This window comes from Panthera onca, chromosome B3 (assembly GCF_046562875.1).
Source record: "Panthera onca isolate mPanOnc1 chromosome B3, mPanOnc1 haplotype 2, whole genome shotgun sequence".
NCBI classification, from domain to species: domain Eukaryota; kingdom Metazoa; phylum Chordata; class Mammalia; order Carnivora; family Felidae; genus Panthera; species Panthera onca.
The window spans coordinates 58,191,316-58,211,018 of NC_138344.1; the positions used below are offsets into that span (position 1 = coordinate 58,191,316).

At 39.4% G+C, this 19,703-nt stretch overlaps 1 protein-coding gene across 4 annotated transcripts; it reads right to left on the reverse strand.

Annotated features, from left to right (window-relative positions):
* Window positions 1–827: 827 nt before the first annotated feature.
* AFG2B (AAA ATPase AFG2B) lies at window positions 828–19,377 on the reverse strand. Of its 4 annotated transcripts, none has more exons than XM_060618659.3 (8): window positions 18,226–19,377; window positions 16,562–16,747; window positions 11,476–11,634; window positions 8,391–8,600; window positions 7,683–7,875; window positions 3,691–3,821; window positions 2,650–2,775; window positions 828–1,120 (listed from the first exon to the last, which is right to left on the reverse strand). In XM_060618659.3, the coding sequence occupies exons 1-8, from the start codon at window positions 19,318–19,320 to the stop codon at window positions 953–955; spliced, it is 2,268 nt and encodes a 755-aa protein (XP_060474642.2). In that variant the 5' UTR covers window positions 19,321–19,377; the 3' UTR covers window positions 828–952. The 4 variants fall into 4 exon arrangements, 3 of the variants coding, with proteins under 3 accessions (XP_060474642.2, XP_060474641.2, XP_078304699.2); XM_060618658.3 differs by having other exon boundaries at window positions 3,691–3,825; window positions 7,651–7,875; XR_009606033.3 differs by lacking the exon at window positions 828–1,120 and having other exon boundaries at window positions 2,666–2,775; window positions 7,651–7,875.
* Between the last annotated feature and the right edge of the window lie 326 nt (window positions 19,378–19,703).

Below are 19,703 nucleotides of genomic sequence, written 5' to 3' on the forward strand. Positions count from 1 at the left end.
GTTAAAGATACATGATAACTAAATGCAATGTATGATCTGAGACTGGATCCTGTAACTAGAAAAACATTACTGTGGAGACCATAGATGAAATTTATTAGATTAAAATATTGTATCCATGTTAAATTTCCTGAGCTTGATAAATACACCATGGTTACATAATAAATAATCACATTTGTAAGAAATATCCACTGAAGGGGTGCCTGGCTAGCTCCGTTGGTGGAGCATGAGACTCAATCTCAGGGCTTTGAGTTCGAGCCCCATGTTGGGTGTAGAGATTACTTAAAAATAAAATCCCAAAAAATGTACACTGAAGTATCAAGGGGTAAAGGGGCATGATACATGAAATCTATTCTTAAATAGTTCTGAAAAATACTGTTTATGTATATATAAAAAAGGAGAAAGTAAATACGGCAAAATGTTAAAAATTGGTGAATCTGGTTTAAGAGAACATAAGAGTTCTTGGTACAATTCTTGCAACTTTCCTATAAGCAACCAACCCGGGGTGCTTGGGTGGCTCAGTTGGTTGAGATCTGACTCCTGATTTTGGCTTAGGTCACGATCTAAGTGTTTGTGAGTTTGACTCCTAGGTTGGGCTCTGCACTGGCAGATGGAGCCTGCTTGGGATCCTCTGTCTTCCTTTCTCTTTACGCCTCCCCTGCTCACTCACTCTCTCTCTCTCTCAAAAATAAATAAAACTTAAAAAAAAAAAACCAACCCCAAACAAACAAAAGCAACCACCATCCCCATTACAAAAATCATCATACATATACTCTCTTCCCAAATTATGGTATTTTCATATACTTTTTAGAAATAAGATGAACTTTAGCTTATCAGGTGCTTATCCCTTTTATTTACAGAAAATGATACACACAAACTCTAAAAATGCGAAGTTGCAAATCATAGAGCAAGTTCACAGTTCAATTAATCCTTGAGCAGGGATGTAACGTAATTTTTAAAAATCCTCTAAGTTAGATAATCCCTGTTCCTGAAATAAGTTTTCATATAAAGTCAAGTCCGCGTGACTTAAGGACGGTTTTATAGTCTTCAGTGATTTCAGAAAGTGCTCTTGTTTCACTGTGGTTGCGTCTAGTCCATTTTCTTGCAGAGCCAGCAAGGCAGCCTATAAGAGACAAACAATAGGAAGTAATTAATGTGCTTCATTTTTTACAATTTATGGCAATACTTCAAAACCTAAGTGTAAAAACCTCAGTCCCACTTCTCAGAATTCCAATACTCATGACCAAATATTAAAAAGTTAAATACGGTGTTTAAAAGTTGTCTCAATAGATCATCATTTCTTCTACATTAAACTCTAGCCTTAAATGGGAAAAAAGAAAATGCAAGTTGTAATAATAATATATACACTATGAGCCCATAAAAATATTTACAGATGAGAGACTATCTCCCTGACCTCAGAGTAGTTTGTTTGTTTTTTTTAAAGTTTATTTATTTTGAGAGACAGTATGTGCACATGAGTGGGGTAGGGAGAGAGAGGGAGACAGAGAATCCCAAGCAGGCTCCACACTGTCAGTGCAGAGCCGATGCGGGGCTCAAACTCACAAACCACGAGATCATGACCTGAGCCAAAATCAAGAGTCAGATGTTTAACTGATTGAGCCACCCAGGTACCCCAGAGTAGGAGTTTTTAAATAGGACACAGCACTGATCATAAAGGAAAAGGTCAAACACATACTCTGTAACATAGCAATTCTCTCTATAAGTATATATAGACACATACACAAGATTGTTCATAGCAGCACAATTTATAAAAAAAAGTCGTAACCCAAACATTCAAAAGAATGAACACAGTATATTCATAAACCATAAAGTGATGGGCATGCACAAACTACTGTTATGCACAAAATCACAGATGAATTTCACAAACATAATCCTGAGTTAAAGAAGCAGACATAAAAGTGTACAGTATGGTCCTATTTTTATAAAGTTCAAAAATATGCAGACTAATCTCCAGTGCTGGAAGTCAGAAGAGTACTTCCCTTTTGGGAGAGAGATTGAGAAAGCCCCAAGCGAAGCTTCTGGGGTATTGATAATGTTCTCTTTCTTGGTAGTTACACAGTGTGTTCATTTTATGTTAATTCAGTGAACCATATCCTTATGGTCTGTGCATTTTCCTGAACAGTATATTTAATAAAAGGTTATGGAAAAGGAAACACCTACGATGGCTTCTTTTGCTCTCAAAATAAAGTCTAAATCCCTTAAAGTGGCTTACAAGGACCTGTGTGATCTGGCCATTGTCCATCTCCTCAATAAAGGCATGTTATCTCTTACTCCAGTTGTCCGCACATTTTCTCCCCTCCCTTAGCCTGGTCAATGGTCTCACCATCCTTCCAATCTCAGTTTACACAAGAGAGCCTTCTCTGATGCCCCCAAGTCTGGTTCAGTCCCACAACACCCTGAACTTCCTGATTCACCACATATTTGCAGTTGCCAACTGAGTACTACAATTTGCCTCTCTGCAACTCGCCATGCACCTGTAAGCTCTGGAAGGGAAGGGCAGTGGCCACATCTGTTTCACCTTCCACAGTGCCCACCACATAGCAGTCTTTCAGTAAATGCTACCAAGTGAATGAAGATCTGAATAAATGAAGAAATGTTCTCAACCATATGTTCCTTCACTAATTAACTTACTTCTTTGCAAAGGTTTCCAAGATCAGCACCAGAGAAAAAACAGGTTTCTGCTGCTAGGTTTTCTAAGGAAACATCGGGTCCCATTGGCATGTTTTTGGTATAGACTTTCAAAATAGAAAGCCTGCCCTGGAACAAAATTAAAAGTAATATGTTTATAATCTTATAACATTTATGTGTGACACAAAGCTAGATTAAAATATTTCAAGGGAGTGTTTCCTGTCATACTACAGAGAAAGTGTTATGTATATTTTAATGATTAAACAATAAGAAAGAATCACTTCTGAAGAGATAAGAAAGAGTACCTCATCAATGGCTCATATGACAGTGGTAAAAATAATGACATGAAAAATTTCTAATACTTTTATAATCATTTTTAAAATAGCTGATTGTAGATATATTTCTTTAAGAGACATGATGAATCCCCTCTTTTGGGTACAAATAGTGTTATCAGACATGGATTAAGAAGGAAACACATGACTTATCCAGACATAATTTAAAAATAAACAGATATTTAAATATTTATTTATTTTTTTTTTTTAGGAAGAGAGGAAAAAATTCATTCTTTGTCATTAGTCTCTCCCTATCGGTGGCTGTGGATGTTAAGGGCAAAAGATTTACTGATTCTTTGACTATGGATACATTGTGTAATCACTCTAATGGCAGATTTTCCCACTGTAAAATAAGGATACAGATACAAATATTCTCCAGACATTTTAGGATTCCTCCATTCTAGTTGTAAAATAATGTTGAGTATACCTAATAAGCTTGATATTTTGAGTCTGCCACAATAATGAAATAAGGCAACTACTTTTAACTTTTAGGCTTATGTTTCTCTGAAAATATGCCCAGAGTATCCAGCAAAAGCAGATCAAAATTATGACTTTATGAAGGGCCACCAGGCGAGGAAGAATGCAGAGCCCAGTGTAAGACACACACCAGGTACATATATATCCAGTTTGGGATTCAATGCTGCCAGGCTCCTTACAGCTCCAACACTGATGTATTAAGAATCCTAACATAGAGTAAAACATGTACAATTACCTCTTCATCTGGAGGTGGAATATAAATAATCTTATCTAATCTTCCAGGTCGTAATAAGGCATCATCTAATACATCAGGTCTATTTGTTGCAGCAACAATCATGACATTTCTATTAAAAACTTCTTGCAACTCTAACTGAGGGAAAATACACAACACAAAAGTAATGTCAATAAGTTGTTCGTTATTACATTTTTAAGAAATATAGATAAGAAGGGTCCATTTATTTTTAAATAAGCATATCCTTTTCTTGGGACGGGAACGCTTATACCCCCTTCTTGATCTCAAAGTATGCAAATACAAATTATTAACCAAAGAACTACCTTCTGTGTGTGGTGAAAGAACTGGCCAATCCTGGGGGACATCTCTCCATGTGAGAACCAATGGAAAGCCTACACCACAGCAGAGAACACCTACTGAATGTACCTGAGCCCCAGTGAATGATTGGTAGATGACTTGAAAAGACAAAGCATATGACTAACAGGTAGAGATGTATGGCTATGAAACACCCTGGCTCTAATGTCCTGGAAGATGGAGATTTACTTTACTTTTTATTTATTTTTCTTTCCAGAGGCAGAAATATGACAACATAAGCTGCAGATGGGTAAATCCTAGATGAAGGTAAGAAATACCAAAAAGCAGTCAGGGCAAGGCCTTGCATTCAAATTGAATGCTAAGCATTCAAAATTGTTTGTTGAGAGTTCAAAAAGTCCAGGACCTGATGGCTTCAAAGGGGAATTCTACCAAACATTTAAAGAAGAGTTAATACCTGTTCTTCTCAAACTATTCCATAAAATAGAAGAAGAAGGAAAACTTCCAAATTCATTCTTTGAGGCCAGCATTACCCTGATACCAAAACCAGATAAAGATACCACAATAAAAGAGAACTAAAGGCCAGTATCTCTGATGTACATGAATGCAAAAATCCTCAACAAAATATTAGCAAACTGAATCCAACAATATATTAAAATAAATCATTCACTACGATCAAGTGGGATTTATTCCTGGGATGCAAGGGTGGTTCAATATTCTCAGATCAATCAATGTGATACATCAATAGAGAAAGGACAAGAACCATATGATCGTCTCAATAGATGCACAAAAAGCAACTGACAAAGTACAACATCCATTCATGATAAAAACCCTCAACAAAATAGGTTTAGAGGGAACACACCCCAACATAATAAAGTCCATATATGAAAAACCCACAGCTAACATCATACTCAGTGATAAAAAAAAAACTGAGAGCTTTCCCCTAAGGTCTCAAGAACAGGACAGAGATGTCCACTCTCAACTACTTTTATTCAACACTGGACTAAAAGTCCTAACCACAGCAATCAGACAACAAAAAGAAACAAAGGCACCAAAAATGGCAAGGAGGAAGTAAAACTTTCACTATTTGCAGATGACATGATACTATATTAAGAAAATCCAAAAGACTCCGCCGAAAGACTGCTAGAACTGATAAATGAATGCAGTAAGGTTGCAGGATACTCAATGTACAGAAATCCATTGCATTTCTATACACTAATAATGAAACAGCAGAAAGAGAAATTTAAAAAACAATCCCATTTACAACTGCAGCAAAAATAATAAAATACCGAGGAATTAAACTTAACGAAGGAGGTGAAAGCCCTGTGTACTCTGAAAATTATAAAACACTGATGAAAGAAATTGAAGAATGAAAAGACATCCCATGCTCATGGATTGGAAGAACAAACATTGTTAAAATGTCTATACCACCCAGCAATCTGCAGATTTAATGCAATCTCTATCAAAATACCAACAGCACTTGCCATAGAACTAGAACAAGAATGTTAAAATTTGTATGGAACTACAAAAGACCCCAAAGTAACCTTGAAAAAGAAAAACAAAGATGGAAGCATCATAATTCCAGATTTCAAGTTACACTACAAAGCTGTAGTAATCTAAACAGTATGGTACTGATGGTATTGGCACAAAAATAGACACATAGATCAATAAAACAGAATAGAAAGCCCAGAAACAAATTCACAATTATATGGTGACTTTGCCTCAACAAAGGAGGCAAGAATATGCAATGGGAAAAAGTCTCTTCAACAAATGGTGTTGGGAAAACTGGACAGCTACATGCAAAAGAATGAAACTGGACTATTTTCTTACACCATACAGAAAAATAAACTCAAAATGAATTAAGGACTTAATTGTGAGACCTGAAACCATAAAAATCCTTAAAGAGAGCACAGGCAGTAATTTCTCTGCATCAGCTGTAACGACATTTTTCTTGTCTCCTGAGGCAAGGGAAACAAGCTTTCAGAGACAAAGCACAAGTGAAGAAGCAGAGAGAGAAGGAGACACAGAATCTGAAGCAGGCTCTAGGCTCTGAGCTGTCAGCACAGAGCCCGACACTGGGCTGGAACCCACAAACCATGAGATCACGACCTGAGCCAAAGTTGGACACTTGGGGTGCCTGGGTGGCTCAGTCGATTGAGCGTCCGACTTCGGCTCAGGTCATGATCTCATGGTCCGTGAGTTCGAGCCCTGCGCAGAGCTCTGTGCTGACAGCTCAGAGCCTGGAGCCTGCTTCAGATTCTGTGTCTCCCTCTCTCTGCCCCTCCCCCACTCGTGCACGCGTGTTCTCTCTCTCTCTCTCTCTCAAAAATTAATAAACCTTAACAAAAATTAAAAAAAAAAAAAGTTGGACACTTAACCTACTGAGCCACCCAGGCACCCCTACTGTAGCATCATACAATAGCCAAATTACAGAAGCTGCCCAAGTATCCACTGATAGATGAATGGGTAAAGAAGATATGGTATATATACGGTGGAATATTATTCAGCCATAAAAAAGAATGAAGTCCTGCCATTTGCAACAACATGAATGACTCTAGAGAGTATAATGCTAAGTGAAATAAGCCAGAGAAAGACAAATACCATATGATCTCACTCATATGTGGAATTTAAGAAACAAAACAAATGGACACAGGTAAAAAAAAAAAAAAGAGAGAAACAAACCAAAAAACAGACTCTTAACTATAGAAAACAGAGGGGAGGGGAGGAGGCAAGGTGGGTGGTGAAATAGGTGATGGGGATTAAAGAGTAATCATGATGAGCACTGAGTAATACATGGAATTGTTGAATCACCAAATTGTATACCTGAAACTAGTATAACACTCTATGTTAACTACACTGGAATTAAAACATTTTTTTCTTTTTAATTGAACTGAATAATCAGAGTAGTTCACCATTAATGTGATCTCTCAAAGTAGTGAATTCCCTGTATCTGCAAAATTTTAGCAGAGGTGAGTGAACACCTGTCAGATGCTGTAGAAGGAATTTCTGTGTTACAAGAAAATTTGATTAGAAAATCTCATGGGTCCCTTCAGATTCTAGTGTCATATATTTCTCAAGAGCTATAAGACTCTCCGGTGGAATGATTTTTCAACTGGGAAACAAGTAAAAACAAGGAAAGAATAAAAGAAAACGGATCTGTTGGGTAATTTAAGGGTATCAAACTCTATCTAGGAAGAGACTCAGAAGGGGAAGAAGGGGCTTCTGAAGGTCATTTTAATTTCATTATAAGCAGGGAAACCCATTCCTCAAGAAAATCGGAAGTTGTGAATTACTAAGATCATTGGTAATAACAATGTTTTGTTTTGTTTCATATAAAAACTTTTAGAAAGGGATGAACACTGGTTCTTCAGGATATAAAAATAAGAATAAACCCCTTTTCTATGCAATATGTAACGTTAGGTTTCTAAATCTCAGGAAAAATAAAATTCACATTCATATATATTTAAGATAACTTATAAAATTTATCTCATCTTTTCTAGCCAAATCACAATTTTTAGCAGCTCTGTAAACATCCAGCCAAACTGAAATTACATAATTCCTTCTATGAGATGAATCCACATAGGGAAAGCTAGTGTATATGCACTGTATTTAATATTGGCCTGGGTTTTGTATATTCTGGCTAATAAATACCTCTTCGTTTTTTCTCAGCTCCTTGTATTTACCCTGTTGATCTGATTTACTTCCTCTTCTCTCTGTAGTCTTCAGTCCTACACCATCTAATTCATTCAGGAGAACAGAAAGAACACGCTCTTGAACATTACATTCTGTTTTGCTGATGGATCGAGAGCCCAAGATTGAATCAATTTCATCCAAAAACACAATTGCTGGAGTATTTGCTCTTGCTTGTCGAAATACCTTTTGTTGGGAAAATAAAATTATTGAAAAGCTATACATTACTCAGTATTCAAGTGAGTATATGCTTTATGTATTACTACTTATAATTTTTAAAATGTAAAAAGAAGAGAAAGATGCTACATGTTTAAGAATTGGGGAATGAATAAATAGAACAAGAAAGAATGGAGTATTATGTACAGGTTAAAAATCATATTTTCAAAACATTTAATACTATGGAGTTTTAAAAATGATGATTTTAGAAAATCGTGATAAAGATATAATCTGCCCTCAAGTTTAAAACAAAAGCAAAAAAATAAAGGAAATTCACCAAAACGTTAACAGTAGGTAGAGATTACAAAAGATTTCTTACCTAACACTTTCCTATATTTCCTAAATTTTCTATAAACAAATATACATAACTTTTCTAGTTGAAAAAAAGGCCAGTAATATTTTTAATAACTAAGGTTTATCCTTAGGGCATATCATGAAAATTCAAAAAGACACTTAACTATATGGGAGAAAATAAACAAACAAACCTGAGACAAGACTTTTTCTGAATCTCCAACAAAAGGAGAAAAGAGATCAGCTCCACTCACTGAAACAAAAGAGCAATGACAGCTTGTGGCCAGGGCCCTCACCAGGGTGGTTTTAGCACATCCAGAGGGACCACACAGGAGAACTCCCTTTGGCTGTGTCAGGCCCATCCTGACAAATTCCCGAGGGAATTTTAGAGGCCACTCAATACTCTGTAAGTACACAAAAAGAGACAATTGTTTTAGTATAATGATAAAACATCATATGATCCAGTAAATTCAAGTGTTCACTCAACAATTCTCAGGTACCTGTTATGAGCTGGAAATGCAGTCTACTCTCCACATAGCAACCAGTGATCTTATAACCTAAGTCAGGTCACATCATTTCCTGCTTCAAATCCTACGGTGACTTCCCATCAGAATTAGAATAAAAGCCACATCTGAACTCCTTCCTACCACTCCTTCCTATTACAAGGCCTTATGCAGCCTGTTTCCCAAACACCCCAGTTTGTTCCCATCTCAGGGCCTTTGTTTGCTATTCTTTCTCTGCCTGAACACTCCTTCAAAATCTGTGTGACTATCCCTCATCATTCAGTCTCAGCTCAAATGTCATTTCCTTGGAGAGGTCTTCCCTAACTACTTTAATTAAAGCAGACCCCACCCCCATCCCCGCCCGCCAATCTATTCTACTGCCCATCTTTTACTTTGGGAGCACTTACTCATTCACTATCTGAAATTATTATTTTTCCATGTTGGGTTTGTCATTCTGCTCTGCTAGAATGTAAATAAAATTTACCACTTAAATTCCCATACCTAGAATGACACCTTCACAAAGTGAACATTCTACAAATGTTAACTAAATAGTAAACAAGTCCCCATTACCTCTGAGTATGTGGTTTTATTGTCATCATACTTTTATAGATGCAGAAGCTCAGACTTACAACAGTGAAGTAATTCACCCAGGTGTTATTTCTAGTGAGGCAGCAGAACTAAGGCTGTCCCCCTCCCCCACCCCCCCACCAGGCAATGTAAATCAGGAAGTGCAAACTCTTAACTACTGATGTATTGTCTTTCTATTAAAAAAGGATAAGATCCCCGGAGCAAGGGAACTCAGATTTTAGTTGGGGAGGCAGGCTTGTAAACTAACAATGAGGCCAGAAAAGGGCACTCCACCTGAACGAACAATACACACAGAGACACTTGAAACTCTTATTCATCCCAACAGTAAGTAGTAACAGAAAGGAGAATAGGGGAAGCAAGGATTAATGGAATGAAAGTGGAAGTAGGAGTCAGATTGTGTTAAGCCTTGAAAGTTTTAGTCAGCACTGAGGAAGCAGGATGGAGAATGGACTGGAAAGAAATAAACAGAAGCAGGGCGACCAGTTAGAAGTCTCTTGCAATAATTCTGACTACAAAAATAGTAAGGCTGGATGTGTCACAGGCACTGGAAGGGATAGATTTGAAACATAAAATTAACTCTTTTATGCAGGGACCATGTTTCTCTGTCTCTCTCTCTTTTTTTTTTTTTTTAATGTTTTTATTTATTTCTGAGAGAGGAAGGAGACAGAATGTGAGCTGGGGAGGGGGAGAGAGAGAGAGAGGGAGGCACAGAACCTGAGGAGGCTCCAGGCTCCAGGCTCCACGCTGTCAGCCCAGAGCCCAATGCGGGGCTTGAACTTGCGAATCCTGAGATCATGATCTGAGCCTGAAGTCAGGTGCTTAACTGACTGAGCCACTCAGGCGCCCCTGCAGGGACTATGTTCTAAATCCAAAGGGGAACTTACGTGCACGTATGGCACGACCTCTGCATTTAGAAGACAGGTTTCTGACTTAGGAGATGGGTTGCTGGCTTTATTCACAGAGGTAGAGAATCCAGGTGTGGAGGGTGGGTTGATTAGCTGAGCTATGGATGTCCTGAGTTTGAGATTCCTGGAAGTTACCTGGTAGGCAGACAGCTAAGTAGCTCTGATGATCGAAAGAACTATCTGTGTTGGATATAAAGATTTTTGAGTTAACAGTTTTCAGGGGACAGCTAAAGCCCTGGATATTGAGATCATGGACTCACAGAATGCAAAAAGAGGATTCCTAGGAGCTTGGAGTACTAACACTTATGGCAACATTAAGGAATGGAATGTTCAGAAAGGCAAGAAAGCTTAACATCTCAAAGCTAAAGAAATAGTGTTCGCAACAGGAAGTGTGGCTGATCTCTCACGCACTTTGTGAAGATTAAATGAGACAATGCATGTAAAAAATTAGGGAATGTTATAAATGCACTGATCCACGGACACAAGGATTCTAGGGTTCACTGTAGACATAGCTTCTAGTTATGATGAATAAATTGTAGTGACACTTATACATCAGTCTTTTGTATGGGGTTAGAGAAATCTAGTTCCTTATGGCAGGATCACCTGAAGGTAAATGAACAAAATTAATTTCTGAAACTGCAGTGCCAGTGAGAGGATCTGGAGAGTTGTGCTCCTTAGCATCCACTGTGAGAACCGTAGCCACCCAGGCCATACTGTGTGTTATAACTTTGTGCTTTTATCAGTCCCAGGGCAAACTCGGGCCTGTAAACTAAAAATCTGTGTTTGTACCACCCACAAACTAAGAACCACTCTTACATTTTTAAATGCTTGAAAAGAAAATCAGAAGAATATTTTGTGACGTGTGACAATTATGATTTCAGTGTCCATAAAAAAAGTTCCATCAGAATGCAAGTAGTGATTACATATTGTCTTTGGCTGCTCTCATGCCATGAATACCGAGTTGAGTGGTTGCAATAAAGACTGTATGGCCCACCAAACCTGAAATGTTTACTCTCTGGCCCTCTACAGAAAAAGTCTGCTCACTCCATTCTAGATTATACAGTCTTTAAAGAAAACAACAAACAAGAGAAGGGTGAGGTAGGAAAATATGATGAATGGTATCTGACACCTGTAGAAGCCCAGTTAAACAAGGACTGAGAAGTAACCCTTGGATTCAGATGTTCGGATGGCATTAGTTTCAGCAAGTGCAGTTTGTCTTCATCACAAAAGTGTTACACTTAAACTCTACCATTCTACTGGCGCAAGCAAACTCTCTCAATCACCTGTTTTAACTTCAGTTTTACATCTTCGAGGCCACCAATCTGCTCCCAGCCAACAGGCTTGATGTCCATCAGTCCAATGACACTTCGAAAGGATGAGGGTTGAATCTTTTTAAAAGCTTCAAGGAAGTCTGCTTCATCGATAGTCGGGTTGTCCTGGTTCTGAAGAAATATGCCCCAAAAAGCAAAATCAGACCAAAAATTACAGGGCCTTTTTGTGATACAGGAGCACAATTTCTTCTTCTTCTTTTTTTTTTTAAACCTTCTTTTGATTTATAAATCTATTTTGCTATCGTTATAAAGAATCCTACACACACAATACAAAAAAAATGAACAGTCTCCTCTCCTCTCCCAGCTCTCCCCACTATATCTCTAGAGGAAGTCAACCACTTTCTGTGTATGCCACTAGTATGTTTTATGACGGTAAGGACACATACATCTTTTCAAACAGATATATAAATGGGACCCCACTGTACAAATTAACCTACACTTTTGTGCCACTTATGTTAGAAATCTTTTCTATCAATTAATATAGTTCAACCTCACTCTTTCTGACACCATTGTATGAGTGCACCATAATTCAACTGCATCTTTCTGTTGAATGTTAGGTTGTTTCCAGTATTTTGTTATTAAAAACAAAGCTACAGCTGAAAGTGCTTGTGCACATGTTCAAGTATTTTATATAATTTCCTCCAAGTAGAATTACTGGATTTAAGAGTATGCACATTTATGATTTTGACAGGTATTATCACACTGCTCTCAAAGCTGTCCAATAATATAAAGCTGTTCTTCCCATACCTCTCCAGCACTGTAGATCACCAAACTTTTAAATTTCTGCCAATGTGATAGAGGAAATCGTAACCACTATTGCGTTCATTAAATTTCTTCAATCAAGAGTGAGGTAGAGGGAATGATGGAATTAGAAAGTTAGCTATTTTGCAACCATTTAAAGTAAAGGCTGTTGGGGCAAGAATCATCTATGGGTACAAAAAAGGGGAGGGAAGTATGCCAAGGAGCACGATCTCAAAGGGTCTCTTCACAGATTTATTAGTTACAAAGGGAAACACACCACTATACAGTGGAGAAACTGGACAAAACTTGGACTGGCTAATCACCTCAATCACCGATGAGAGACATCACCAACGAGGGGCACGCAGACATCCTGTGCCTTCATGTGTATTACCCTAAGGACACACTATCACTTATGGAGTATTCCAAATGGGCATGCATAACCTGAACCTGACTATGAACAAATATTAGACAAACCCAAATTGAAAAACATTTTATAAAATCACTGACCTAAAATGTCAATGTAAAATGTGTCATTTAAAAAAGCTAAGGGAGTACTGGAGATTAAAAGAAACTAAAAACTAAATGCAATATGTTAACCTGAACAAGATCCTGTACTGGAGGGGAAAAAATGCTAAGATGATTGAAACAACTACCAAAATAAGAATATGGGCTGTAGATTTGATAACGTTTTGTATCTGTGTTAAATTTCATGAATATAATGATTATACATAATCATATTGTGGTCACGTATAGAGACATACTTGTTCTTAGGAAATAGATAACTAATGGGATATGATGCATGCAACCCATCCTCAATTGATTCAGAAAAAATAAGTAATATGTATACACATGTACAATTAGAGACAGAGAAGGAGAGAGAGAATGATAAAGCTAATTTGGCAAAATGTTAAAAATTGGTGAATTTGGATGGAGTTTAGCAGGAGTTCTCTATTTTGCAACTTTCCTTAAAGTTTTTAATTATTTCAAAATAAAAAGTTAAAAAATAACTGAAAGAGACTAATTTTTAAAGAAAGTAAAGTTGAGGATTTTTCATGTTTATTGGCTGCTTGTAATCCTTTTACTGTCTCCTACCTGTTCATATTTTATTATCCATTTTCTCTTAGATTGTTGGTCTTATTGATCTGTGAGAATTCTTTCTATATCAAGGTAATTGGTCTTTTTGTCATAGGCCAAAGTATTTTTTCCCAGTCTGTCTTTTGTCTTGTCTTTGTTTATATATTGTTTTGCCATCCCCAAATCGTCAAATTAGTAAACCATTTCCTTTTTGGCATTAGGTTTTATGTTATGCTTAGAAAGGCCACCTTCACTTTAAGATTACATTGTGGAGAATCTTTCTTGCAATTTCCTTGATCATTCTAGTGAAACAGATTTTTTGTTACAGTTAAAAACTGCTTATATTTATAATATCTATTTGTAATATCTGTACTATATTTAAGATTTACCCTCATATCAAATTCTGAACACTTAGTTGTCAAAAAATTCCCATTTTCTTTCTTTTTAAAAATTTTTTTTTAACATTTATTTATTTCTGAGACAGAGAGAGACAGAGCATGAATGGGGGAGGGTCAGAGAGAGAAGGAGACCCAGAATCTGAAACACGCTCCAGGCTCTGAGCTGTCAGCACAGAGCCCGATGCGGGGCTCAAACCCACGGACCGCGAGATCATGACCTGAGCTGAAGTCGGAGGCTTAACCGACTGAGCCACCCAGGCGCCCCAAAAATTCCCATTTTCAACAAGAAACTATTCTATCCCATTTATATAAGATTATATAAGTACACACATATATATATATAGAAAGAGAGAGAGAGAGAAAGCTATTCTCAACAATGTTCCTAAAAATTAGAATCTCTGGGAGGTGAGATTTCATGCAATTTTTACTTTCTTTATAATATTTTTATTTTGTTTAATTTCTCACAAAGAAAACTATTAAATAATTTTTTTAATAGTTTTTTTTCCTAATTGGCTAGGAGTATTAGATATTGGGTACCTGAATTATTTTTTTAATGTTAATTTATTTTTGAAAGAGAGAAAGACACACAGAACGCAAACAGAGGAGGGGCAGAGAGAGAGGGAGACACAGAATCTGAAACAGGTTCCAGGCTCTGAGCTGTCAGCACAGAGCCCGACATAGGGCTCAAACCCATGAACTGTGAGATCATGACCTAAGCCACCCAGGCACCCCCTAACTAATTTTTAAGTAACACTAACTAAGATCACTTATATGTATATTATCTCACTTGATTCTAATAACCCTTTTAGGCAGATAAAATTCTTTCCCCTGTGTGTGTATATATTAAACTCTATTTCAAACCCTTTAATGGGATTACTTCACAAAAAGCTGAACAAACTTCAATGCATCCCTTGTCTGTCCTGGTATAGATGGAGGCAGCAGTAGCCCCTCAGCTGCCAGAGGGGTAAAGAAGAAAAAGGTGAAGCCAGTACCTTCCCAGATGCCTCTGTCCCTTCTTCCTTTTTGCCTTTCTTCCTTCCACTTCCCCTGGTTGTTTATGAACTCAGCCATCACCTGTGGTAGCTATGCCTGGGAAGGCCCCTCCTGAAGTAGCAGCTGGCTGGTCCACCTAAGCCAGGGTGTTTAAGGTCAAACGTGGAACTTCAAAGCAGAGGGAATCCTAAATGTAAATCTCCGTTCCCAAACCCTGGTGCTCTCATGCTCCCTTCAAAAGGCATATATTCTCACACCTCTATGCATGAGAAGTGTCATTAAGTCTTCAAGCAGTTTTGGTTCTAAACCCAGAAGAAGAGAACTTATAAGTTCACATAACTCCTTCCCACCTTCAGAGTACATGTAAAAATAAACGGAAATGAGGAAGGATGTAAATCATATAGGTAAAAAGGTTTTCCAAACATTGGCTCATAAATCATCCTTTTATAATTTAAACAAACTAAAAACTGGTTTTTAAAAATTACAAGATTAAAGGCAATTTTAATGTTATAATAGTTACAATAGAGATCGAAAACTTTGTCCTAGAATCCTCAGGGTGCTGAAATTAATTTTTTTCTGAAGGGGTTTAGGGATTAATGACTACTTATTACATACAAAGTGAAGAGATTTTTCAATCCATAGTGTTGAAAACTATTATATTTAAAGCTAACATCTTAAATATTTTAAAGAAAAGTAGTCATGAATTAAGGATTTCAATGTCAAAGACAAGTTTAGAGAAAAATTCCAGGTGCCCAATCTTCTCCTGGGTTAGAAAAGTTTACTTTCAAAAAAAAAAAAAAAAGAAAAGTTTATTTTCCCTACAAAATATTTATTAATAAGGAAAAAAACAGATGGAATGGGAACACAGTATTTCTGTGACCCTTCTGCCAAAAATGCAAAAACTGAATCCAATCATGAGGAAACATCAGTGAAACCCAAATCAAGGAATACTCTATAGAAAAAATAACCTGTAGTCTTAATAAGTTAGCCATAAAAGACTACAAATGGTTCTAGGTTAAAGAATATTAAGAAATCAGGATAACTAAATGCAATGTGTAATCTTGGATTACTATTTTTTTTCCTTTTTAAATTTCTGCTAGAAAGGAAATTAATAGGATAGAGTCAAATTTGGATAAGGTCTACAGAGATTATACAAAAGTATCATGTCAGTGTTAATTTCCTCATGTTGATAATTATACTGTGGTTCAAGTCTTTGTTTTTAGAAAATATATACTTAAGATTTTAAGGTTAAAGGGACATCATGGCTGCAGTACATTCTCAAATGTTTCACACACACACACACACTAGACATATATATATCATATATATGACCTATATATGAAGAGAAATATATATGTACGTACATACATATAAAAACACAGAAGAGAGAAGGATAAAGCAAAACTAGAAAAATGCTACATTTGGAGAATCCAGGTAAAGCACATACAGAAATTGTTTGTACTGTTTTTGCAACTTTTCTCTAAGTCTGAAATTGCTTCAAAATAAACAAAACCAAAAATTAAAAAGAAATACATTTGATTCTTCTGGGGGCCACGCTATCTTTTCCCTAGCTGCTCTGGGCTTCTGCACTAGGCGGTTCCTTTGGCAATGAGGGAAAATGTCCTGGTAGACCTGGAAGACTCAGCCCTCTATCCCCACCTTCAGTTTTATGCTATTCCCATAGAGCGGAGATATAGAAATACAGGTAAGAAATAACTGTGGAAGGTATCAAAAGTTCCAAAAAAATGTACTTACCACTTGTTTAATCCCAAATTAATTTGCTATATTAATGAAAAGGCCAACATACACAGTCATAAATCAGTGCTTCCTACCTTCTTACTATGAAGGAGAGCGTGCAGGGCAGCTTCTCTACAAAGTGCAGTCAAGTCCGCACCAACGTAACCAACTGTCATTTCTGCAAGGAGGCTCAAATTGACTTGACTGGAGATGGGCATCTTTGCGGTAATCACCTGGAGTATCGCCTTTCTTTGTTTAAGTGTGGGAGTCCCAATGACAACCTATATGCAAAGCAAAAAAAGAGAAATTAAAGCTTACACAGCTTAAAACATTGTATAATATTTATATCCTCTCAAAGGTGTATACTTACTGAGCAAATTTGGAACTACAACTATGTACTCTTAAGGATGCCATAGATTCTGAATATATTAAAATCCTAATTTTCCAGAGGAGTAACACTGGCTGGATAGTTGCACAATGAAAATTACATACAGATCTTCCTCACCTTAAGATGGGGTTACATCCCTATAAATGCATCGTAAGGTGGAATTACAGTAAGTGGATAATGCATTTAATATACGTAACGTACTGAACATCACAGCTTAGCCTAGCCTACTTAAATATGCTCAGAGCACTTACATTATCAGCCAGTGGTTCGGCGAAATCATCTAGCACAAAACCTATTTTACAATAAAGTTTTGAGTGTCTCATACAATTTATTGAATACTGTATGAAAGTGAAAAACAGAATGTTTGGATGAGTACAAAACGGATGTCAACGTGTCAGCTGTTTACCCTCATGATCTCGCGGCTGCCCAGCATCACAAGAGAGCATTTTACAGTATATTGCTAGCCTGGCAAAAGATCAAAATTCAAAATACGTTTCCTACTGAATGACTATGGCATTCACACCACCATAAAATCAGAGGCCCTCTGTAGGTCATTTAACAACATTTTGTTATTTTTTACAACTTCCCAAGTTCTACCAGCCAGGGGTGCAACAGTAAACCAGATAGTCTAGGTCCCTGCCCTTACGGATTTTATTCAGGAGACAAGTACTAGATGATGCAAAAAAGAAACAAATGTGCTCAAGTTCTGCACAGATTAAGCTAAAAGTGTGCAATTATCATCTGTCTCTTTAGATTCCTAACACAAAGTTCAAATATCACTTAAATTAACCACTATTCAAATTATTTAATCAGGAATCAATTTGAGACTAAAGCTTGTAAAATAGTTCAGCTTTTGAGTACTCAATCTTTCTGGCAACTCAGGGAGCAATTGTGGGTGATTTCTCACTTGTGGGTCAGGATGCTGGTGTCCTGACAAGGAATGAATAAGTCCAGAAGAATTAATGCCTGCTTTGATTTAGTTCTTCCCCGACTTCTCCCTTTTTATTTCAACACACTCATTTCTTGAAACTATCCTAATTTTAATTCTCATTCCCAATCCATAAGAGTTGAATACACTTATAGCTGAACTAGTTCCCTAAAAAATTAACATTACTGGTGGTACTCATCTTCAGGACCTGCACAACAAAACTCATCCCTAAAGGCCACCTTGCTTCTCAATTTGACTCGGGAAAAACAGGTCCCGGCTCACAGATCACACAAGGACAGAGAACAGGTTCTCTGAACCACACAAAGCCCCACTCCAGCCTCACCGACTGCCAACCTAAGTGGCAACCGCCTAGGGGAAGCCAATCAAGGCCAGAAGAGGCCGAAGTTCCAGGAACAGAGGTCTGACTGGCCCCGCCTATTTACCTCTCGGTCAAATCTCCCCGGTCTGCGCAGCGCTGGGTCTAGAGCGTCCGGCCGGTTGGTGGATGCCACGACCACCACCTCGCGGTCCCCACTGATGCCGTCTAGCAGCGTCAACACCTGGGCCACCACTCGGCTCTCGGGGGCTCGGTGTGGGCCGCCCCGCCGGGGACACAGGGCGTCCAACTCGTCCAGGAAGAGGAGGGTGGGTCTGCGGCTGGCCAGCTCCCGCGCGCGCCGGAACACCTGCCTGACGTTCTCCTCGGTCTCCCCGGGCCGGGTGCCCTGTAGCGCGGGGGCGCTCACTGCCAGCAGCTCCGCGCCCGCTTCCCGGACCACCGCCCGCACTAGCTGAGTCTTGCCCACTCCGGGGGGACCCGCCAGGAGCACCCCGCGAGGCACTGCCAGCCCCAGGGCCGCCAAGGTGCGAGGGTAGCGGAGCGGCAGGCTGAGGAGCTCCCGCAGCGAGTCGGCCGCCTCCGAAAGGCCCCCCAAGGGCACCTCGGGCCGCGGCTCAGCTTCCGACGGAGGCACCCCGCTGAGACTGATGCGGGTGCGAGGAGTGACTAGCCCGGCCGGATCCGGGCTGGGCGCCCCGCTGACGATGTGCAGCGCGGCTACGGGACCCGGGGCGCCCGGCGGAGCGGTCACCACGTGGCCCCGGGAGACAGGTCGGTTCCTGAGAAGCTCCTGCGCCACCTCCAGCACCGCGGCTGGATTCGAGGCACCGGGCGCGCCCGCCCCCTCCCGCAACACCGGCCACACACTGAGGTGCCGCAGCGACGGGCAGGACACCAGGCGGAGGCTGCTTAAGCGGAGATTCCCCCGGAACACTGAAGCCTCCACGGCCGCCCCGGGGCTCGCGCACTGCGGATCCAATTGCACAAAGCCGTCTGCTCCGTCCCGCCGCAGCCAGGCGGTGCAGACGCAGGAGCCGCCGTCAGGCAGAGAGATCTTCACCGCCGAGCCCAAGTGCGCGCCCAAGGCGCGGAGGGCGGCCGGGCCCAAGCGACAGCGCTGAGTGCCCCTGTCCTTAGCGTCTAAGGGTAGCACCTTTAAGAGCGGCTCTGCAGGAAGGGGACCTGAGTCCGGAGCCATTGCCCACAGAGAAACTCAAGCCGAGGAAAGTGGGATAGGAATTCCACCCGGCCTGGGAAAGCGGGAACACCCCGCTCTTCGGCCGGAAACAGGTGACGCGCATGCGTCAGTGATGGCCCTCAGTTGCCAGTCCCTGAGCGGAAGCGGAAAGGGCCAATCGGCATTTAGACTGTGCCGTGGCTGTCGGTGTTGTGGTGTTGTATTTAACAAAACTCAGTGGCCCATTCCAGAACTTTAAGGAAAAGGCTTTAGTTATGGGTGTCTGGGAGGCTGCGTAAGCTAGCTTCAGTAGGCCATTAAGCATATATATATACCGGTGACTTAGAGAGTCCCCCGCATAGCATGCTCTCCCTGGCTCTCAGAGCCGAGCATCACCACCAGTA